Genomic DNA, 23,685 nt, shown 5'->3' with positions numbered 1-23,685 from the left:
AATTACACGAAATTTAACTTGCCATTTATCTGTTCATTTCTGAATTTTGGCTAGAACACTTGTGGTTTACACAATCACATTGTGTATGTCAGCTAGATATCTTTCATATCAGTCAAATTAACTGTTTGCAAGGCAGGACTTGCTGCTGACCTCATGACTGAAGAATGACATGTGAGTTTATCACTTCTGCCCATAAGAGGCAAGTACACAGAAATTCAAACAGCGGCAGCTCAAATGAAATACTATAGCTGCCACCTTCTCAACCCACTTTGTATAGCTTTTTCTTTGGTACCTGAGAAACTAGAAATTAGCCTTATCATGTGAAATAGTTGAAATACGACCGAGCCTTCCTTACATTCTTATCCCCTGATGAACAATGCTAAAATGAATGCGAGTAAGAATGGTGAAAACTGTGTGCATCAAAGTGTGACTTCCTTGTGGTGGCAACTACAGAAACTTGACATTCTCCAACTTCCGTGCTGTGAAAAGCTGCTTTAGTCTCCGTTTCTTTCTCACAAAGGCAGCAACAGACCCCACGAAGAAAAATGTTGTGCCTTTTTTTCCCTGTTTATTTGTGAAAACAATTTCACACACAGCCATCAGACCAGATGCCTGCTCCTGTCGCATTACACTAAGCTTAAGAGTGCTGGTATATTTGCTTAAGGCTACAAACATTTCCAGCTAGTCCACAAAAACCTGTTTTCCAGCAGTAAGGAACAAAGCGACTCAGAAGTCATCTGTGGCTCTTTATACTTTTTCAATGGAAGAGAAAACATCTTTTAAAAGTCCTAACTTGAATCGCCTGCAGTTTCAGTCGGAACCACATGTTTTTTTCGTTGGCATTCCTGTGTAGCTGTGCTGCATCTGATAGGATATTGGGTTTTGTTTCCTTTAGTCTATTCTCTCAGCTCACGGCTGACTTCTAATCAGGCAAGCAAAAAACTCTGAAGGAAGTTCCACACCCGTTCATCCCCGAAACAATAAACAGAGCAGCCGTGACAAAGCAATATGCGACACTCCGCACAGGCACAAGAAAGAACAGCCGCAAACTGTAGTTTCTGAATGGGGCATCTATATCACACATGGGCTGATGTAAACAATAAAGCAGCTCTCTTTACAGCCCAGGTGTAGACGATCTGGACATTTACCCTGCGCTTTAACAGGTTTAACTGGTGGCTGCACTAATCTTCCTTGTTCTTTGTGTGAAGAATAAGATCCTAAACACATTAAGAGATCATTTCAGTTTATAATGTCTCTCACCTTCTCCAATGCCATTCGCAGGTTCAAAAGAAATGCTCTAATCTAATCTAAACAAAGCATTACAAAGCACTACAAAAACACCTGGAGGGGTACGAAGAGGAGCTGTGCATTAATCAAAGGGATGTGGTAACTTTCGAAAAAGCAAAGGGGGCATTAACACTGCCTGTCAAACCACAAAACATTTAGACACTTGGAAGTGTCACATTCCCCTCGAAACTATGCATTAAAAGGGAAAAATAATAATTTTACAAAAATGCTGCGGTCTTCAGCAAAGGGCTAAAAAAATGGATTTCCCATCCAGCAAAAAGAGGACTAAAACTTATCTTAGTTGCTTGTTTCATAACAGATTAGTTTCGGCCGAGAGAAACATTCAGGTGTCAAGTGAAGGCTTCACGGCCAAAACGTTGTTTTCTTTCTCCCTTTTTCTCAGCATGGAATAAACCTATTACTTGTTCCTTTGCAGCCTACGCATGCTGACACAGCTACCACCTGAACTACTAAAGCTCTTATTTATTCCTATGAAGCAAACGAAGGCGATTCCATTATAATGCATTTCTACAATGACCACAAGAAAGCTAGTTGTTGGCTCTAAAGCAGAAGAAATGTTGGCTTCAATCACTCAGCTAAGGCCTTGAGTTGTTTGGATTTCCCTATAACACAGGAAATGGGATGAGTGAAACCGTCAACTGAAGCATGCCATATCTTCTCTCATGGAGTGCTCCCCCTTCTCTTCCCCCATCACTAGCTGCCGGATGCCCTGAGTGATTCAAACTGCTAAAACAGTAGGAAAACAGGATGATACTGTGTTCACCGCACACTCAGCAGTTTGTCGGCTTACTGATTAAAGCCTGTGGATCAGATGAGGTACAGCAAGGCCTTGGAACGATTCCTCCGCTTCCTTGTTTATAGTTAACCCACCCTTGCCCAGAGCAATGCAGCTCTCCTGCCCGAGACCCATCAGTCCGTTAACAGAAATATAGTTGTTCCCAGTCAGGGTCAGTGGCCTCCAGGAACTATACCCTGGACAGGACACCAGACCATTGCAGTGTATGTTAACACAGAAACGCCCCAGTTTGCGATGACAATGATCCCAGCGAGCACATCGCTGTGAGGTGGGAGGACACTGGAGCACCTGGAGAAAACTGAAGCCAGTGGGGAGCAACATGCAAGCTCCACACACAAGGTGTTCCTGTCCAGGAATCGACATGATTGGTTCGAAGAAACCATTATTCCAACTTGAACGATATTTGTTTTTATTCTGGATCTCTTATTTCCCTGCTTTAGAAGCCATGAAATAGGTATTCTAACTTCATCTTAAAAAAACATTTGTAAATAATCTATTTCAATACTTAGGGTCATTAAGTAAACAAACTAAAGCCACTGGGGTGTAAAAATCCATAAATGATATCGGCTTTACTAGTACTTTTACTAATCTACGTCAGATACGGAGCCAAAGAAATATGTAAATAAAAAAAGTTAACTGAAAAAGACTATTTGAGAATCGTTGTAGCTAAAAAAACGATGGTGGAATAGTTTTATAACGATATCTATAACGTTAGAGAGCGAAACATTTTCAGATCTTTTAATTCCAAAGTTTAGAAGTTTAGTCTTTTCCAACACACAAAGGAGTAAGTACGTGTCGGATACTTCTGCTCCAGAAGTGTTCACATACAACTTTTACAACCGTCTCCCAGTAACATAACTATAGACGAGCACTCTTGTGTTGCGGTCTTGAAAATTAATGACTCCTGAATCTCCCTTAACTGGAAACCCACAGCACCCCCACCACACTCGCGAAGCCCCCACTCGGCGGAGAGCCCCATTTCTTCAATGCCTCATGTTGAGGCCGAAAAGAAAAATCCCCACAACCGATCTGAGTCTTCGCTTCTTTGCATGTTATTATCATAGGAAAGGGTCGAGTTTTACCGACTTCCAAAGGAGCCGTGAACGTTTCGAGCAGAAAACATTTATTTTTCCTTGTAGTGGGTGGATTGATACCGGCAGCCGCCACGAACAGAGGCGTTTCGCTGTTTTTATTCATAGAGAATTATTCTTCATGTTCCGTTCTCTAGCAGACTATTGCTTTGTACTTCTAACTAGCTCAAACGCTGCTTACAGCTGTGTAGTTGTTCTTTCCCTGCTATTTCAGCAGCGGAACACCCTTCCGCGACGAGAAATAACCAAGTCCAGCCTCTCACAAAGTTTAAAATGACTACCCTGAGCCCCTGACAGCTGAAGAAAGGTGGTAGAAAGCGCAGATGGATTAAATAATACTTACTGTGATTTTCAGTTGAAACACACTCAGAGCTCCCAGGCGGGGGTACAGAGTCGAAATAAATTCCTTCAGTCGGCTACTGATTCGCACTGCGCATGCGAAGATCTGATTAAGGACAGCGGCCGCTTTGAGCATGCGTCCCAGTGCTGGGAAACTTGAATTACGTCATTCCCTTACAGAGTAGGAAAACAACCTATCCAACACCAATAAAGGGAAGTGCTTTAGAAATGAATCCCGTCAAACATGCTGTATCTAGTTTTGGAATTAAACTGGATGATCAATTGTAATTTACACAAAGAACATTTTTTACACTTTCCCCGCCCCCATCACTGTGTATATACCAAAATGATTTTAATGATTAGACTAAGTTGTATGTAATGAATGACTCTTGAGCTGTAATGGTTTCCTCCGTATATTTCACTTTCACACGAAATTAAGCATTTACGAAGATTGAACGTTTCGTTGACGTATTCTTGGAAGTGGGCTATGAATAACTTCCATAAACGGTATTCTTTTTTTCTCTGTACAGATGTTTTTATGGAGAAATAAAGAAAAAGTACACAAAACACTTCCTGAAACAATAATACTTTCATACTATTTTATTAATTCAAATTATACACACACACATTCGGAATTTTGAAATACTCCATACCTTTAGTACGCTATTGGTGTTGCATATAATTAATTTAATTGCAATTAATTTATTGAAGAATGAGACTAAAAATGTACAAATATCAGATGTATCTTGCCAACTGTGAACGTTTGGTAGTGAAAGGAAACCAGCAGCAGAATTCCATTAGTCGTCACGACAGAAGATTAAACCGTTTCACTTTTCATTTAATCATGTTAAAACACTTAGCATGTTGTGTAGTAAAATGATACGCTGCTATGCCGATGTGTTAAACATTTCCCATTGTTATATTTTTAAGACCTGTTAATCGTTTTTCGTGATGAGTGTCAAAACCAGTTGAAAATCTTAAAACAGTTTTTCAAAATTACATATAATACGCATAAAACATTGATGAACACCACGACGTGTATATAATACAATGGAAACTGTATATAGCTAGCTATACTACGACAGTAATTACTCATTTCTTACACTTACAGTATATAGCGCTTGTCTGGACACTCCACTCAAAGCGCTTTACAGGTAATGGGGACTCCCCTCCACCTCCACCAATGTGCACCCCGCACCTGGATGATGTGACGGTAGCCATAGTGCACCGTAGTGCACTCACCACTAAAAAGATCAATTACAATGCAATTACAATGCAAACGAACATTGCGGAAAAACAAACTATTGGTTGTAAATATAATATTACAAACCTTGAAGCGGTGCCTTGTGCATAAACGATTGCGGAACAGATAAAATCAGAGTTACAACAGTAAACAATTCGAAAGCAGGCGCTCTGGTGCAGGACGGGGGACCTCTAGCGTGTCTTCTCTCCTACTTTCCCCGCCCGGGATGTGGAGGTGAGACTCGAAACGCAGAGCTTTTTAACAGAATATGTATAAAAATGCCTATTCCACGTAGACAACAAAGTCCTAGAAAAATGTAGCCTTGAATCCCCGCTCCTAGGAGCTCCTTGAGCACGATTCGCTCCCAGTATTTCCTCAGTTCTGTTGCGTAGAAGGAAGAGGCGGGGTCGACGCGCGCAAATATGGCGGCGAAAACAGCAATGTGCTGGGAATAGTTATAATTCCGCTAAGACTAAGTACAGTATATCAGTTTAAACAGGAAGCGCGTGCACTGTGGCATAGAAGTCTACGACGCAGATTTCTGATTACAGACCATGGGCTCTAGGAGAGTCTCTTAAAGGCAATTCCGAGGTAGGACAAATGGAAGCTGGCGTGTACGAGTTTGGTGCTCAGTGCGCCCAGATGTTGTCAGGGATGCGACATAGTTCAGTTGCTTACCGCTGAAGAAAAGCGAATAGTACAGTGCTTTGCAGAGTTTATACGTACAATACGTGGCGATGTTAAGGTCCTTATCTGCGCTTCCTGAACACTCACAATGCTACCTCTAGCTTCATGAAATTATTTCGTTGCGTGCTCGGTGACTGGTGATTGTTTTTTTTCATTAGCGTTAGTATTTAGGAAGTGCAGCGTTTTGTTAAAAACAGTCTTTATAAATTAAAGGTTAAACCATAATCACAAAAATAACTGTGCTACTAGAGATGGACTGCATTAAATCACCTGGTCCCGGAGCCTTCCTTCTTCCCCATTGATAAGTTTATAAGGGGTCACTTCCACAGACCTGGAAACAATTAACTGATCAGTGAAACATTTGGTACAGTCCAGGACTATTAAGTACAAACATCAAAATACCCTGCAGCCCCCTTGATAGAATAAATCCATTGATTAAGTGATTAGAAAATCAAAACTGACCCTTATCTTTAAATTGGCGGGCCAATGGCCAGTCACCGGATTGGAGCTCTTTCTGTTACGTATTTGTAAGAAGTTTCGTCGACTCGGGTTATTGCGAAGAAAACGAAGTTGATCTTGCAGCGAGCACCTCAAGATGCTCAATTATTCAGGCAGATAAAATGAGTTTAAATCCTTAACAAGTTCAAGTGGAGAATGTGACATGCCGACATTGAAAATCCTGTTGTACTCAGTGCATTGATCTCTTCTTGTAGTTTCTAACGCCCCGCAATCTTCTGGCTGTATTATGATAAAATAGACAGCGGGGGGAGGTCAGTGGCTGTGGTTGATGATTGGTTGCGAGGTGTTGGGGAATTCACATGCAGGCTAAACACTGTTGCTCTCACAGCCTCACCAGAGATATATTGCATAGTGTACTGTGCCATTTCTACTCATTTATACTTACTTGCCTCTTGCAGCCTGCAATAGGATAGTGCAAATACCCTCTTCTTTTCTTCCTATAGGAAATTACATATTTAAATAATGGTAGAGAACAACTATTTTATATAGCGACTTTGAAAGTGACTCCTCAACACGTTTTACAGTAAGGAAAAAGAGGATATAGCAGCATTACACAATTATAATAAGGGTCTGGAATATCTGCTCCCTGATGGCCAGCTGGCTTAAGAGCATATGCCTCTGTGGCTTTGTTCAGCTATCCATAGAGTCATCTTTCTATCTTGCATGGAGGTCTTGGTTGCAGCTGACGAAGAAGCCGATAGCACAGGCATCCTAATGTTATCCTCATTCTTGAGTGCGGGTTGTATGGTTGACGTTGCCATATCAAATTCTACAACCAGTATCCACCTAACATTCACCTGCCTCCACACTCATAACCTACAGCTTAACATCCACACTCATGCTTTTCCTTGATTTTTAGTACCGAATGTGGCCTATAGCACTGTGGCTCTGTTTCCCCACTGTGAGTGTGAAAAATAATGAGAGTAGAGGTGACAGTGAAGTAACCGTAATACATGTGACAGCTTTACATTCTTTTTGCTTTTATTAGCAGAGTGCTCAACCTGTAAATAATAATCATGATGTGTTTTTTTCTTGGCATCATACAACCGGTTTATTGATTTTCTTTCTTTTCATAGTTTTTAGATTTAAAAGGAGTAATTCTAAGATTAAGTGTCTATCTTGTTTATAACTAATGAAACATAAGGTGGAGATACTATGCAAATGAAATGTAATCTGGATAAACACAAAGCACTGCACACATACTGCATAGTAGGAAACATGCTTTTTGATCATTTTACATCAGTAAATCTTTGTTCTCTGGTTTGACGCTTCAGCTGCAGATGAAACCCGATCCTGGTTTGATCCCTGAGCAGTACAGTAGCCATTTGTTAAATCAGATGTCCCTGTATTTCCTTTCAAAGTGTGTGAGCGGGCTGCTTGGGTGCCACTCTGGGGACTGGAAAGCCGAAAGAAATGCCAGGAATGATCTCACTCTCTTTATTGCAGCTGAAAATAGCTGTGGCCTCAGATGTTGGAGGGACAGAGTTGCCGATTAGGATTTGGTCCTTAACTTGTAGCAGAGGGCATTCTGTCAGTGTGACCTACTGTAACAGAGTTTGAAGGTCTGCTACAATGGGTGGGCTATCGAACATGCCTTTTGTTTGAGATTTGACTTTTTAAATGCATAGGAAATGAGAGCAAACACTTATATGAGTGGTGTGGTGGCTCTGTTGCTAAGGATCTGCACCTGTGGCTGGAAGGTTGGCAGTTCGTATCCCACGGCCGGCAGAGGAATCCTACTCCGTTAGGCCCCTGAGCAAGGCCCTTAACTCCAACTGCTCTAGGGGCGCCCTAAAAATGGCTGACCCTGTGCTCTGACCCCAAGCTTCTCTCCCTGTCTGTGTGTCTCATTGAGAGCAAGTTGGGATATGCGAAAATACGAATTCCTAATACAAGAAATTGTATATGGCCAATAAAGTGATCTTATCTTATCTTATATAGCACCTTGCCGTGAGTGTAGGCCTGCTGTGAAACACCCCTCACAATAAGTGAGGAAGACACAAGCACATTCGTCGTGCGAAAGACTGTCGACACTATGTGCACATGGAATTCTCCCACTGTGAAGCTGTGCCGAGCCAAATGAACAAGAGGGCAGAATCGCGCATCTCTCTTGTGTAGTTTTTCTTTCTTTAAAGGAGCCTTTATTGTAGTATGCTAGAAGTAGAACTCTGTGCAAAACATGGGTCAAGATCTTAAAGAAGAAACTTTGAACTGCCCGTAAAATCATTAAAAAAGAAGTTGAATTCAGTTTTTATTTTTGGTATGCACTTCCTAAGATGAAAATGTGTCTCCTCTGCTGGGTATTCCCTTGTGTTAGCAGGAGTAATGTGAGTGGGATGGCTGCTAAATTTTTTCAAATTAGGTTGGGCTGCTTCATAGCAGAAGCATTTGCTTCCAATTACATGTATAAGTGACCTTAACTTGCTTGTAAGGACATAAAGGGTCCTACTAAGGGAAATGTATATTGGTTAGCTTAGTCTTTGAGGGTTTAAGAGGGACAGCTTATTAAACTCTGTTGTTAATTGTTACCGAAGGCGGTAGTTCTCACCTTTCACACTGCAAATAAAGATGCAAAGATGTTGTGACTGTTGCTTGCCGTGCTTCCCAATGGCATTCTGTACCTGAAACTTATTTTTTTGGTTAATATACCGCAAAATGTAGTAGTTTCTATTTTTCACTATTTCCCACTTGCTATATTCCCATTTGGTTCTGTTTGAAAGCTGTGTGTTTCTTTGTGTATTGATAAGAAGTGTGGCAATGTCAGGCTCTAGAGCTGGATTCGTCCAGACACAGTAAGATTACGGTAGCGTGCTCTGCTCGTCCTCTTAGTTTCTCTCTAAGCTTCATTTAGATTGTTTAAAAGTCTTACTGTAAGTGCTCCTCCGCCCTTCTACATGGGGAGCTGTAGTGTAACAGTCACCTATCTGATTTGTTCAGGGAAGTAATTGCAGAATGATCTTTTTAAGAAAACCCATGTGTACCTCAGTGTTGTAATTACTGCCTCTAATGCCTTTTCATTGTGGACTTGAAAGAAATCACCCAAAAGCCATTTCAGGATGCATTCTGTGAGGTCCAGAAGGGCTGCAGACTTGGCTCACCAGTTCAAGAGCGTTATGTATCAGGACTGTTCTGCATAAAATCTGTGCATCTGTCTGCAATGATAGTGACTATAACATATAATCCAAAATACCTGATTTCAGATTAGAAATAAATGTTCTTTGTAAGGCCTTTTTGATCTGCTGACCAGTGAGCTACTTGCTGCTAAATGGGATGCTTGTTTGTAAGCTCCCTTATGTTTATTAGTTAGAAAGCACACATTGTACCCATATGATGAAAATGACTTGCTTAGCCGGGCAGCTGTCCTGAGGTTCTGTCCAACGGAGTCTTTGACCTGTGTTTTAATATGGCTTGTGCTTTTTGTCACAGCTTCCCAAGGTGATGGCTTGATGTCTATCTAGAAGCTCCAAGATGGGAAAAGAACGGAAGTGCATTCTCTGCCACATCGTTTACAACTCAAAGAAGGTAACACAACTGTGAAAAGAATAGACTGAAAGGGACTTGACAGGACTATTGATTTCTGTATTGAACTGAGTGGGTCTGATTTACAGTCTGTTCTAAAGGTGTCTAAAAGCTGAGTCTTGTTCTCCATTGTGTGTCATTGACTGTCCTCTGTCTCTCTCAGGAGATGGATGAGCACATGCGAAGCATGCTGCACCACCGAGAGCTGGAGAACCTAAAAGGCAGGTGAGGGAGAAGCACACAATTGTATTGCACAACAGGGCTGCGTAGGACTGCGTAGGACTGCGTAGGACTGCGTAGGACTGCGTAGGACTGCGTAGGACTGCGTACACAATGTCAGTGGATTTTGGAGATCAGATCACTAATTTGATGATGTATCTTTGAATAAGGCCCTTGACCGTGCCTGCTCTGATCAGCCCAGCTGTTTAAACAGGTACCAGCTCTGCTGGGGTGTTACTCTCAGTTCACATAACTGTCCAGAAGCCTGGATACAGCCAGAAGCTATACTGTACAGTCATGTGAACTGGGAGTAACGGGGCCAGTGAAGGATGCTGAAGGAAACCGAGAGGAACAGGGCCCTGGCTCTGTGAAGGATGTTTTGAAGTCTTCAGGTTTACACGGAGCGGGGAGTTTGGAATTTGGGTGGCTTGAAGCTGGTTGGGGTTCCCCGCCCTGCAGCACGTGCGACCTGGGCAGCGACAGGGGTGTGTGCTGTCAGTGAGAGCCTTGTGCCCAGCTCCCAGCTGGTACTGGGGCTGCGCTGTTTGCATTCCAGGGAAGCAGTGCACCCACTTGTGGATTACGCATGTCATTCGCGTGTCTTTGAGGCTGCATGGGTGTTGGCCTGCGTGTTAAGTATGTTGACTTAACATATAACACTCACGATTTGGTATGCAATGTACTGTATGTTTGGCAGAATTTGATTTTTTTTTACCATAATTCATTATGCATTAATCAAGAAAGATAAATGGCTGTTAAGAAAGAGATAACAAAACCAAGATAACAAAACAAGGAGTGTTTAAGGGTTGCTCATTATTAGTTGCATATTATTAAGACAACCAGATAACATAAAGAAGATAGACAAGGGTTAGTTACAACTGAAGATATTTTTATTCTGGTTTCAAAAAACCTGTCTCTGCTCTAAACTGACATATAACTGTCATGGCTTCTATATATAAAGTAACTGCTGCTGCATGACTGAATTTCATCAAATCTTTGGGTCAGGATCAAGGTCTAATGCACGTTGCATTGCTCAGTTTGAGTAACAAATGCAGCCCTGTGTCTGCTCATGAGAAGAAACAACGGTGTCTCTCTATCTGTCCTCTTTGGAGTCCTGGCATTCCTGAATAGGGCAGAGGAAGGGAGGGGGGGAGCAGCTGCTGTAGCTCCAGTTACAGGAGGAACAGGATTGGTCAGGGGCCATGCCTGCTCAGCACTTCATGTTAGGGGTGTCTGGGGGGAGATTTGCGTGTCACAGATCAAAAACAGACCCAGTCGCTGGGCAGCCCCACAGTGTCAGCACCATCATGAGAGAGCGCTAGGCTGTCCGGCAGCGGGCGGGCGCGCTTGTCTGTGCTCCTTCAGGCCTCGCCATGCTTCCTATCCCGCCGGGATTTTGACCGCAACAGTTCAGGAAGAACCATTCCTCATCCCGCAAAAAATCAAACAAACCAGAAAGTCGTTTTGCCTCCTGAATGTTGACAAATCTTTGCGGATCATAGGACAAAGGAGCTCGTTTCGGTGGCGGCGCTTCTCCCTTCCGGTCAGATCAGTCCCCACGGAAGTCCGCCCCGATCGGACGAGTTTGAAGGCAAGCTCCACACCGGCTCCCCCGGATTCGGCCTGACCATGCCAGTGGGAAGTATTGACCGCCCCCTGTCCCCTTCGCGTCCTAGGGACTGTGACCACGAGTGCCGCGTCTGTGGGGTGGAGGTGGTGGGGCTCACCGCCTACGCCAACCACATCTCCAGCCCCCTGCACAAGAGCGCAGTGAAGGCGCGGGACAGAGAGGACGAGGGGAAGGATGAGTGTGAAGAAGAGTACTTCGACAGGGACCTCATCCAGCTTATTGAGCAGCGCAGAGAGCAGATCCGGTAAGGGCAGCCATGGAGTTCACTCTGGTTCTGTTGAGCTGTTGTTTGCATCTGAGGTCCGTCTGTCTGTTTTTGTTTCTTCTTGACCAAAGATCTCCAGAGGTGAATAACAAAATCGAAACCCAGTTATCGGACAGATTTGTTTAATATGTTGCTCATGATTTATGTAGCATCCATGATTTGGACTCTTTCACACAAAGAATCATTATGGAGGTAGTTGTGATTATCCAGTTTTATTGTAACATCAGCATAAACCACCACTCTGCTTGAGGCAGTAGATCAATTAAGTAGGAGTATAGATAATATAATATTAAAGATAAGATATAAAGTTAAGATTAAGTTTGGTTATCTTCATTTTAACTCAGATTTAATATTCTCAGTCTTCCAGCACAATACTGATGTTTTTCTCAGTTTCCCGTCTTATTCAGATCTTGCTTGTTTCATTTTGTTACAGCTGAAAAGTCAGCAACCTTACTATGCATTTCTAAACCTTTTTAACTAAGTTAATATAAGGTTTTCAGTGATGTTTTATTGCCATTAAAAATGAGAAAAATGCACCTAAAATACATAAAGACAGATGATCAAAAGTTTTGATGACTTAAATTTTCATTTTCCAGCACCTGATTATTCTTTCTAATAACAGGAGCCGTTATTCCTTTAATGGCATAGTGTGGGGCTGTGAACAAGGTTCTAAATTAAGGCCAAGCTGTACACGAGCTGGACCCAGAATCATATATCATGAGATGGGGCTTAAAACAGACACAACCAGACCCATTGCAGAGCTCTGCCTTTTGCATCGTATTAGTAGGAGGTATTGCAACCTTCTAATTTGGCTAGAAAATATAATTTGTCTTTAATGGCACAGTAAGCTGTAGAACTCGTCATGCTTCCAAGCTGTAGGTTAAGAATTATTGCTGTTTGGTTTCATGCCAGAACTGATAGAGGCCCTCCCAGACAATGTACATTTGAAGACTGGCTCTTTGCTTATTGGCAGCTCTGACACGGTTTGTTCTGTTTATTTTTAAACATTTTCATGACACAGGCCCCCCCATGCTAATGAGACAGGAGTCTGAGAAAATCAACACAGAGGCGGGACTCAAAATCTGATATGAACAGGCTTTTGGGACAGGAAGAGTTTTTTTTTACTTAGAAACAGCGTGACAGAAAACATTTGCATTTTCCTGCCAAAGGGCAAGAATAAATGCCGGTTGTCTGCCTGCTGAAGTACAATTTGTGTTAAAATAAACTTCTGCCATTGGAAATCAAATGTGATTTTTATTTTTATTTTTTTAAGATCTCTAAAAATAAAGCCTCCTGCACTACCCAGTATTGTCTTTGTCACTTTTCAGAGATACCTTGAGATTTCTGTAATAAGGACGTAAGACAGGAGACTTAAAAACACACTTTAATCAGCGTCAGTCAGCAAAATTATTTTTTAAGAGAAGTACAAAAAAAGCTTGCAGATAATTACAGATCTTGAAATTCAATTCAAAATACAAGCTATGGTGCCTTTGCTGTGTCTTTAACTGAGGCGAATGAGCACAATAAAAACTCACAGGGCAATACTGGACAATCCAGACGACTTTATTATAGAAATCTTGCATCATGAGGTCCTTTATATACCCACACATGTCATTAATTGACCTCCATTGAGGTGGAATAGACAACCACCTGTTAACTAATTCATTAACAAGACTTTACCCAGCATGTCTGTTTGCAACTATTAACAGCCTAAATATAATTTGGTGACAGGTTAGCTGTTAAAACAGTCACTTCAAAGACTGATTTGCCACACTATGGTTGACCTGAATTAGCTGTGGTTTCCTATGAGTTCACCATGCTTTAGTACACAGGAACAAGTAATGCCACAGTGTACCAAATTTAACATTACTTGTTTGCACACATTTGTCCTGGAATTAAAAAAAAAGTGTCCAAACCATGGCGTATATGAAGTAGACTGAAAAGAAGGCTTTGAAGCTGAAGGTTCTTCTCTGAGAAGATAGTTTGAAAGCTGTCAGTGATATAACACAGAGAACAGCTTTGCCGATTGTCAGGAGCGGGGCTTGGTGTGCACCTGTTCAGATCACATGGCACAAGCTCTTTGCACAGAGCAGTGAGGTCATTGCCACTGCAGTGCTCTCAAACAACGAAACACTAGTGTCATGAATGCTGCAGTAAGACACTAGCAGAATTAAAATTTAAAACATTTTCACTTAAAGACTTAAAGAAACACTCAACTTCCTTTCTTCCTTAGACTGCCCTTTCTATATATATATTTACTAAATCCTTTTCCTTAAAAAAATGTAAATATTTTAGAATTTTAGAGTTGCTTTTTCTGTACTGTTTTAGGTCTAAAGAAGCATATACAGACAGAAGTTTAAGAATGTATCTTCTGCTTGTCCTAGGATAGTTTCTAGTCATGTTGTTTGTCTGTTGATTCAGTAGGGAGAAAGAGGAAGCAGCAAAAGCATCTTTGAATGAAGAAAACCAAAGGCACCAGCAGAGAAATGAAGAGAGACAGAGCTACCTGGAAAACCAGTCTCGCTGGCATCACCAAAGGCCTCCGCCCAGGAACTGGGGGTGGGATGACAGCAGATTCCCGGGAAACCGTAAGGGTTGGGGAAACCCCTGCTGGCAGTCAGGTGGGGGTCCCTCTGGTAGGCATCCGGGTGAAGGACAGGGAAACTGGCATGAAAACAGGCAGGGCAGGAATGCCAGCTGGCACCCTGAAGGATCTGCAGGTTTCTCTAATTGGTATCCTGGCAGAGGAGGGGGCAACTGGGGATCTAAGTGGAGTTTTAACGGATTCCTGCCCCTAAGGGACAAAGCCCAGCCGATGAACAACAACTATGGTTGGAACAGGTTCTATTGGGATCGACAGGATGGGAACCAAGGTTCCGCGACACCAGGAATGAACAGGACCTCCAATTTCGATTTCACCACTGACAATATCCCTATGAGATGTTCTTTCCATTATCGTCAGACGGAGAACCTGCCAGCCACCACATCAGAAAGGAGCAATGGGAAAAACTTGAATAATGCTCCCAAAGACAAACCGCACCGCTGGGCTCCATATCCTCCATCAAAATTCCAGGGCACAGAATCCAAAGAGACTGAAAGCAGGCCAGGAGGTGCACAGCATTTTCAGGTTGTGCCACCAAGACTGAATGACCTAAAAATTAACTTTGACTTCAAGCAAAATTCAGTATGTCAGAGGGATCAGGCAGGGCTTAAAAGCACCAGTGACCCAGCAGTGACCACTAAAGACAGTAAAGCAGTACGACCAAAAGGGAAATCCCCCAGAAGAAGCAGCAACAATGTGTGCATGCCCTCAGTGAAGTCTGGTGTTGCAGCACCCAGTGAGCAGTCAAGCATTTTAGCAAACGAATCTCTCTTCAAAGCTTCTTCTGACCCCAAGTCTAACTTGAGTGCCCTCAACCTGGAAACGGGCTCAGGCAAGAACACGTCTTATATCTCCAAACTTCGGAGTGCCAGCTCCCAGAACAGCAGTGTCCTTGGGGAGCATGACAGCTCATTAACAGAGATGCTCAGAAAGGCAAAGGAGGTCCTTAAGGATGATGAATCGCAGGATACCCCCTCTGACCAAGCCATGGAAGAACAGGCTTTCCACTTCAGCAAAGATCTACCAGAAAGGTACAAGAAAAGTGTGAGCAAAGAGGAAAAATCCAAAAAGACTGACCTTTTGGAAGACATCAGCGATGGAGATCTTTCTGACTGTGGGAAAGCCCAGACCAAGGAGCCTAAAAATAAAAATGCAAGCTCTTCTGCCAAAGAAACGTCGACAGACAGATTATCTCCTTCAGCTTTAAGAGCAACCCCATCACAAAGCATGTCCTTACAATCGATAGATGTGAGCACATCCAGCACAGAGAGCACAGCTCTTCAGGGCTCTTGTACGTCTGCCCCAGAGAATGGAGGGCAGCAGGAGTATGCTGAGGGCGAAGAGGTTGAGCAGAGCATGCAAGGAGAAGAAAGCCAAGCCTCAGACTGTGATCTGTCCAAGGGGAATGGTCAGCACCCTGCTGGGTCTCAGGTGCCCGACTTAAGCAAACTGGGCCTGCCTGCCTTACTGCAGAGGGACCTGACGCGGCACATCGCCCCTAAGAGCAAGACTGGCACCCATGAGCCCAACCTCAACATTGCTCGACGCATCCGTAACATCAGTGGGCCCCGTAAGAGCGAGTCGGAGAAGGACTCAGGGCTGAAGCCCACCCTGCGCCAGCTGATTAGCAGCTCGGGATCCCGCAGAAACGTCAACTGGGACCAAGTGTACCAACAAGTCAGCCGGAAGAAACAGGAGCAGGGAAAAGGACAGCCAAGGTGAGATCAACTGGAAAACCAGCCTTTACATTAAGGCCCACGTTTCTGGTGTTAATGGTGTATATTGCTTCTCATTTACAAGTTGGCTTTGGCCACCTCTTAACCCAGGTGATATTCAGTAATTATATGGGTTTATTCACTGTATGCAGACCTTACTGTTGGAGAAAACAGTTCTGTGTGCAGATGTATTAGAGAAATTACTCTCAAACATAATTTACTCGCATAAGAAATGTTATGATAGACTAGGCAAGGTTGAATTATCCTTTTGTGTAGGACAAGATTCTTTACCTTTTCATTTTTAGTTAGTTTAGTTTGTTTTTCAGCATAAAACAACATTTTTGCGAAGTTAAAAATAATCATGTCCTCAGTCATTCACAGAACACACGAATGTACTCTAAAATATGTCATTAAAATTTAATTCCAATTCAAATTGAATTGATGAATTCCATCATCTGGGAACTTTGGTTTGTTATTATTGACACTTCTGGTGTGTTACTCAAACCAGTCTTAGAAGAAAATCTTTATAATCCTTGCAATGAAAACAGTTTTTTTTCTGTGCCCATGTCCTGAATTTAGGTAATGAGTTGTTGTTCATTGGCCCTACAGGTTTGGCATAGAGATGGTGACTCCGCTGCCCAGTGACTTGGAGGAGGGAGCTGATCCTCCTTGTCTGGAAGGCTTTCAGTGGGAAGATATTTCTGTAATGCAGACTGCCACCACTCGCAAGCGTAGCCTGTCTGAGAGCAGTGTGGTCATGGACAGGCCCACTTCCTCCTACTGCCTGTTCACAGACGGGTCTGCCGAGGTTGGCACAGAGCAGGGCGATGGCGTTCATGGGCCACCACCATGTGGGGTGACCTCCGACCTCAAGCTGTGTCCACCTGGATGGCAGACTTCCAAGGCAAGGCAGCAGCCCGAGACTGGGCAGGAGCAGAAGGCCGAAGCCACCGAGTGCACTTCTGTCATGAAGGAGATGCCCGTTGTGAAGAGAGAGGGGGAGCAGGCCTGGAGCCTCTCGCTAGGCCCCGAGAGCGAGAGTATGGCCAGGACCGAGGGAGCGGAGGGAACACTTCGGGGGCCGGACTCCCTGGAGGGAGACAGCAGCTGCACCTCTGGGACCGAGCAGAATGACACACAAGGAGTGGGGAAGAAACGCAGAGCAGCTGCCGTGAGTAGTGACATGTGCAGAAGCCTCCTGTAGTCAAACAATGAGCTTTTAGGTCTTGTTCCAGTAGCTCTAGTAAAAGGGATTTCAATAAAAATTTGAACCTATAAACATTTTACAACAACTAATATAAGTTAAAGATGACTTCAGTCTGCAAAAAAAAAACAAAATCACACGGGGCCTTGTTGTATTAACATCGGCAGCCCTGAAATCTGGGAATTCTTCAGTTGTGCCGTAATTCCATGGCATGAGTGAGAGATTGCTGTGTGTCTTCTTGATGGCGGTGGCCTGCACAGTTTTATGGTTGTGTTCTCACCATTTATGTATTACATGGCTATGAATAATACATTTTAAGAGCTCATCAGAACAAGAAGGCTGATGGATTCAGTAAATTGACTATTCAGTACAGTATATTGCAGTCCAGCCAAAAAGTCCTCTTTTTCCCTTTTAGTTGGTAACACTTTGATAATACGATAATGAAGCTTATGGCATACAATCTAAGTGCTTATATGCTTGGTACCTTCAGCTAAGAGGCGTGTCTATGGTGCTGAAGTGTCTACTAGGTTGTAGCCACGGCAGTAATGGGGCGCAGAGGTACAGCATCAGATTCTGCATTGTTAATACCCAGGGTGTGTGCACTCTCGTGTATGCCCACTTGCCCTGCACAGTTTGTATAAGAGCCGCAGCTCACATAACTCAAGACTGATGATTCTGTTAACAAGCATAATAATCTATATGGAAGATTTGGCATCTTAGTGTTTGACTTTGTATTTAGATGAGTCTTTTTCCCAAAATTTGTTTGCACCCTACATTAGGGAAAGCGATCTGTTCATTTTGTTGTAAGATAAATCTTGCATCTAGAGGCAATTTACTGTTCCTTCCCTAAAGTACTTTTCATAGTGAACTTTCACTACAGACAGTGTTTCTATTTGACTGACTTTTCTTTCTTTTGTTCAAGGATGTTCCGTCCCCAGAAGTTCCCGCTTTAGAGAGGAAGAATAAAAGAAGGAAAATCAAGTCCAAAAAGGGTGAGCGCAGGAATAATTCACATGATCCTCTCTTGGTTTTACTTCAGGCTCTGGAGTCTCCTAAACAGCTCTTAAGATCTGTGCACAGTGAGGTCCTACTTCCTTTCAGAGTAGATTTTATCTGGAAGTTCTCAGTTCTGGTTTTCCATATTTTTTACAGATGGCGGTATTTTGTTTCTTGCTGCACTTTTCATATTCTTGTTAAATAATGTTGGGCTACCATGGAAAGGAATGTCCAGATACCGTTGTGTGGCTCCAAGGACACCAACCAATGAAAGTGTTGTCTTTAGAGGGCATCTTTGAACTCTGTGGCCCGGAAGGTTTTGGTTTGAGTCTGGGCCATGTCAGTAGCTTTAAGAGACGGCAAACAAGTGTTGGTTTCTCAGCCAATAATTATTAGAGCCAGGGCTTCAACCAGGAAGCTCTGTGCATTTTTCTTTATTCTCTGGGAAACCAATCCCCATCTCCTAGTTAATACAAGAAATACAGGTAAGTCTGCATGTTGTGGTTGAATTAGGAATTTCATTAGACCCTGTTAGATCATGGTTTGTTTGGAATCAGGATCTCTGGACAGGATTTTAGCTCAAATGTACTGGAGAGCAGGCTGTCTGCAGCACTAACCCCCCTGTTCTGATGTGTATTTCAGAGCGCACCCAGGTGGACCAGCTCCTGAGCATCTCTCTGAGGGAGGAGGAACTGAACAGCTCCCTGCAGGGGGTGGACGCCAGTCTGCTGCAGGCCCGGGCAGCCCTGCAGGCCGCCTACATTGAGGTGCAGCAGCTCCTCGTGCTCAAGCAGCAGGTAGCCATCTGCCCACTCTGCCCACTCACCTGGGCAACATGCAGGCCTCGCTTTCACAACACTGTCCTCCCCGCAAGAAAAACAAGCTCTTAGCATTACAGAATCAGTTGTAAATTATCCTCTTCTATGATTTAAGGAATAGTGTGTGACTTAAGTGCGTTGTGTTTTCTATTAGCAAGGGTAGGTTTCAACTGATGGAGAAAGGTTTCTATTAGTCTGAAAATGGACAAGTCAGCAGTGCTTTGAAGATTTAGGACTTTCAGTCCTGACGTGGATGTGGTAATAAAGAGGCAGCACTAGGGAATTGGTCTAAGCAAATTCACAGTCAGGCAGGGGTCACTTATAGCCCCAGAAGTTCAGCATTAAGGATCTTTACAGTATATAAAGCACTACAGCAAAGTGCATTTCATGTTCACATTCACTTGTGCTACTGTTGCACATAGTTTTGACCAGAGCAAAAGTTCTCAAAGCCATCCTGAACTATGCTTTAAGACAAGTTTGTTTGCAGAATGCTGTTATCATGCAAACCTAGCAGAAAAACTAAATGCTGTTGTAGTTTATATACCACTACATCAAATTATTATATATAGCAGTTTTCATTACTTGTGAAGTTGACATTTATTACTGACAGAACTGAAAGTTGGCTGGAATAAGAATATTGCTGATTTTCTATTCTTTTAGTTTGTCACACATATAATATAAGTAACTACACTCAAAGAGGCACATAACAGCAAGTGGCATGCATAAGTTCATAAATGTGGTATCTGTCATCTTCACAAAGTAGATAGGCTCATTACTGAGCAATTTACTGCTGTACTTGGTGTAGTCCACAATGCATGTGAACAGAAGCTCATGGGACAATTTAATATTCCAAGACCCCAGTTACATTCAAAAAGGTTTTGAATTGCACTTATAGTTTTCAGTTCATGTAAGATTTAAGCAAGGAAAGCTTGCAATGCTTAGGGAAATGTAAAACAAAAAGTTTTATATAAAATTGTTAGGATGTGAATAAATGATTTTTTTGGATCTAAAACATGAACACACAGAGTAATACTGTGGCATTTAATTTGCAAAAACTTTAATAGCATGCACTCCTAATTTAGATTGCAGCTATAAAGCACACCATATGATACAATATCCTTATAGACAAAATCCAAGTACAGTACATTGGATAATGAATATTCTGTGTATAACACACTCAAATAAAGTTTTCTAAATGCAAAAGGACATGCATTTGAATCACAGTACATTCACTAAATATGACAAATTAGAAAACAGATGTAAATTGTGTTGCACAGTGGAAGTGTTTTATGAGCTATAAATGCTAAAGAAACTGCATACATGTATATATGTCTAATTAGAGAACAGCTTTACCTGTAATACTGTTTCTTCATTTAGGTCACCATGGAAATGAGTACGTTAAGAACTAAAAGAATTGAGATCCTGCAGGGAATGCAAGGTAGGAGCTAAAATGTCACACTGATATTTCACCACACTGGTACATAACCAAATGTATCCACTCGACAAAGATGTGAAAAGTCTTGTTTACAGTAAGACGGGCACCTCTTAAACATGCGTTGATCTCTCCTTTCCCCAGTGAATGCTGTTTTCAGACTGTCTTCCAGGCTGTGAGCAACATATCGGGCCACATTTCGGCCGGGTTATGGTTAACTGATGCATCTGACAGATCCGCCAAAAGACTGGACCTTGCCCTGTCCTTCAGAAAGTGACCCATTGGCTGACTATTATTATGACATTGGTTTATTATTCTTTTATGCGAGCTGGTATTGCTTGGCTATTTGTGTTTTCTTCATTTCGAAAATGGGGTTTGCTTTGCGTGTCAAATGCGAGCAGAGTTGCTCTCAGCCCCTGCACTCTTCTGCTTTTGTCCGGCAGAGGGATTTGACGGCCCAGCGGGAGAGGAGCTGGCAGCGGGAGACAACAGACCAGCAGCTGCCACACATCCGTCCCCCTTCTCTCCCACGCTTGAGGGCGCTCCGGGTCCCGCGGGCCAGCCCCCTCCCTCTGTTTTCACCCCCTTACCCCTGCACGTTGCCCCTCTGGCCCCCCTCTCGCCAGCCGATCCAGCCGCCGTCGCCCTCACGGTGTGCGTCAAGCAGGAGCCCGTCTCCCCAGGCAGACGGCAGCCTCTCCTGACAGCCGCCCCCCAGGACCCGCAGCCCCGGCCCTCTTCCGCCAGCCAAGGTAATCTGGGCGGGTCAGCCTCACAGCTCACCCTGCAGGCCGCAGACTGCACATTTTTTCAAGGGACAACACTGCGAAAACTGGGGAATCCTGCTTTTTTCAGAGGGGGTTGAGCAGGGCATGTTACTTTTTCCTGAGAAATAAATTACACTTATGGCCAGAGGTGGGTCTAGTCTGACCAGAAATAAGGTGGCCTTTTTGTTAAAGGAGTGTACTTCCAAAACATGGTCAACGGATATAGAAGTTGTATTGTAATTGTAAACTGCATATGTCTTCACTTTCCAATTCAGCTCAGCCAGAAATATGTTATGCAAAAATGCTGAGCACAACACCAAGGCTTTAAACTGAAATGTGATCACAAGATTAGTAGACATATAAATAGGGAAGCTAATAAGTAACCCAGTAAGCATGTATAGTAAGACATTTTTAATTTACTTTTTAAAATAGAGGTCAGTTCATTTTCACCAGTGCTGTAACTCCCGTAGATGTATCTCCCTCACCAGATTGCGTGAAGCCCGTTTCGTGCTGCTCCCCGAGCCTGTCTCAGCCATCGCCGGGCTCCCGGCAGCAGGAGAAGGCCTCTCCCACGAGCTTGGGAACCTCTGTGGCACCAGACAGGCCAGGCACCCGGGTCCAGACGTTGGCCTGTCCGAGCAGAGAACCAGCACACCGGAGCAAGAGGCCAGAACCTGTGGCAGAGTCTTCCGTGGTGGCACCATCACCGGAGACCAAGAGTGGGAAGCGGGTGAAGAAACTGAAGAAGAAGAAATCCTTGAGAAAAGCGAGCGACGTGCAGGACAACAGTGACACAGAGCAGGATGGTGACAGCACGCGGCCCACCAGGAAGGCGAAATCCAGAAAAATCCCCAAAGGAGGGCGGGTGAGCACGTCAACTTCACTGGGCCTGGGGGAGGAGGAGGCAGAGCAGGGCAGGGAGGCCAGGCCGGGCCAGGGCGGCACGTCTCTCCTTGTGGGGCTGGAACAGGGCACCGCGGACAGCGACTCCTCTCTGGAGGTGATGGAGGTCCCACGCACGCAGCTGGAGGTGGTCTCCATAGACTCGTCCGGGGATGAGAAGCAAGGGTCCCTGGCCAAGGGAGAGTCCTCCTCTGCGGCTACACACCAACAGCAGGAAGCCCAGAAACTGGGCTGTGACGAAGTCAGCTCCACCAGTGAACTGGGCACCAACAGCAGGGGCAAGAACAAGGGAAGGTCAGTTGCGAGTCGTTTTATTAATAGCAACATACAGTTCTAGAACTTAGCCACAAAGTGTGTTAGTCATGTGAGCATAGATGGCTGCAAAGCCAATTTTCAGGGCGTTGTATTATCCACATACCATAACCATCACAATGAAGTGTGAATGTATATGTACAAAAATATAACGTATGCTGATAATTTTAATCATATGCCTCATCAACCTCATTAAACCTATAATGCATTTTGTTTTTATATGAAACCTCAGAAATATATTTGTATAAAACCTCAAAAAACATATGCCTTTAGGTTGTAAAGCCTTGACATGACTGAAATAGAAGGAGGATATTTCTTTCACGTCTTGTGCTCAAGCTCATAGTCAGCCAGTACAGCACCTGGGCTTTGGCTTCAGTCTACAGCGATTTAAATGTAGTGATAGTGTCTTTCTCCAAAATGTTGTGCAACAAGGTAATTTGTACTCAGTATGCAGGATAACACTGATATTAGTAATCATGTGCACAGATGCTATTAGCTTCTCTACTGTTCTCTATTATTCAGCGACACAATTCATATTGACTTTTCAAAGCAAGCAACAACAACTACAGACCTTAGTATAAAAGTGTTCATGTTTCTTTTGTTTCTCCAGTAAAACCCAGGTACCTTTGTCTTCTGTGAAAGGATCAAAGAATTCTTCAGGTGAGTCTACTGTGTATGTCCTCATTTTTTTTTGTTTTTAATGGCCGGTATGTAATGTCTGTTGTTAGTATTGTACATATGCTGCTAGCAATGGGAATAGAACAATTTAACAATTGAGTTTCTCTCCCTTTTATCCTCTGTTTTGCTCTGAATTTGTAATTTTGCAGAGAACACCAACACCTTTTCTCTCAAACTTTCCATTTATTGTTGAAAAAGTAGAGTCCTGACACGTAAGGATCAGAGAGCCAAATTGCTCAAACCACTGCCACTGACATTAAGTTTTAAACGTTTTTGTAGTTTTTACGGTTCTCATTTGTTCTCTTCGACACATCAATTAGAAGAAAAATGTTCAATAGCTTCCTGCCCCCCTGTGTCTTTAAAGTCCATGTCTCTGTAAGAGCCCAGTGTTCACTCAGCATGCTGACAGAGCCCACAGCAGTCGGAGCATGTTACAAACTCCATTCTCCCAGGACGAAATTAGTGCAGTACACATTAGCTTTGATAAAAATAGTCCTGTGAGGGCTGAAATTACTGCTTATGGGAATGGTATTAGTAACTGAGGCGCTACATTATTATTTATATCGACAGAGGTTTTAAAGGCACGCTGCGTACAAGTATGTTGCAGAAAAATTAATCAAATACACTGATAGTTGGAGAAAA

General features: G+C 43.3%; 2 protein-coding genes across 3 annotated transcripts in view; one reads left to right on the top strand and one right to left on the bottom strand.

Annotated features, from left to right (window-relative positions):
* LOC148653559 (synaptosomal-associated protein 23-like) overlaps positions 1-5,098 on the bottom strand; it is a 28,274-nt gene extending 23,176 nt beyond the window's left edge. Inside the window, exon 1 of one of the 2 annotated variants that reach the window (XM_088648732.1) lies at positions 4,865-5,098. The gene's annotated coding sequence lies outside the window, so the exon portion shown is untranslated. Of the gene's footprint in view, positions 1-3,538; positions 3,694-4,864 lie in introns of those variants that run through there. The other variant, XM_088648731.1, reaches the window with a different exon arrangement.
* A 90-nt stretch (positions 5,099-5,188) lies between these two features.
* The window catches only part of LOC148653558 (zinc finger protein 106-like), a 30,853-nt gene continuing 12,356 nt past the window's right edge, over positions 5,189-23,685 (top strand). The window contains exons 1-12 of the mRNA XM_088648730.1: positions 5,189-5,368; positions 9,410-9,505; positions 9,666-9,727; positions 11,398-11,595; positions 14,038-15,936; positions 16,543-17,104; positions 18,060-18,129; positions 18,776-18,930; positions 20,329-20,389; positions 20,827-21,135; positions 21,639-22,347; positions 22,976-23,025. Of these exons, the coding sequence (XP_088504856.1) occupies positions 9,452-9,505; positions 9,666-9,727; positions 11,398-11,595; positions 14,038-15,936; positions 16,543-17,104; positions 18,060-18,129; positions 18,776-18,930; positions 20,329-20,389; positions 20,827-21,135; positions 21,639-22,347; positions 22,976-23,025 (4,129 nt within the window). The 5' untranslated portion in view covers positions 5,189-5,368; positions 9,410-9,451. The remainder of the gene's footprint in view (positions 5,369-9,409; positions 9,506-9,665; positions 9,728-11,397; positions 11,596-14,037; positions 15,937-16,542; positions 17,105-18,059; positions 18,130-18,775; positions 18,931-20,328; positions 20,390-20,826; positions 21,136-21,638; positions 22,348-22,975; positions 23,026-23,685) is intronic.

Source organism: Lepisosteus platostomus, chromosome 10, assembly GCF_059453375.1.
Source record: "Lepisosteus platostomus isolate fLepPlt1 chromosome 10, fLepPlt1.hap1, whole genome shotgun sequence".
NCBI lineage: Eukaryota > Metazoa > Chordata > Actinopteri > Semionotiformes > Lepisosteidae > Lepisosteus > Lepisosteus platostomus.
This window is presented reverse-complemented; position numbering and strand designations above follow the sequence as displayed.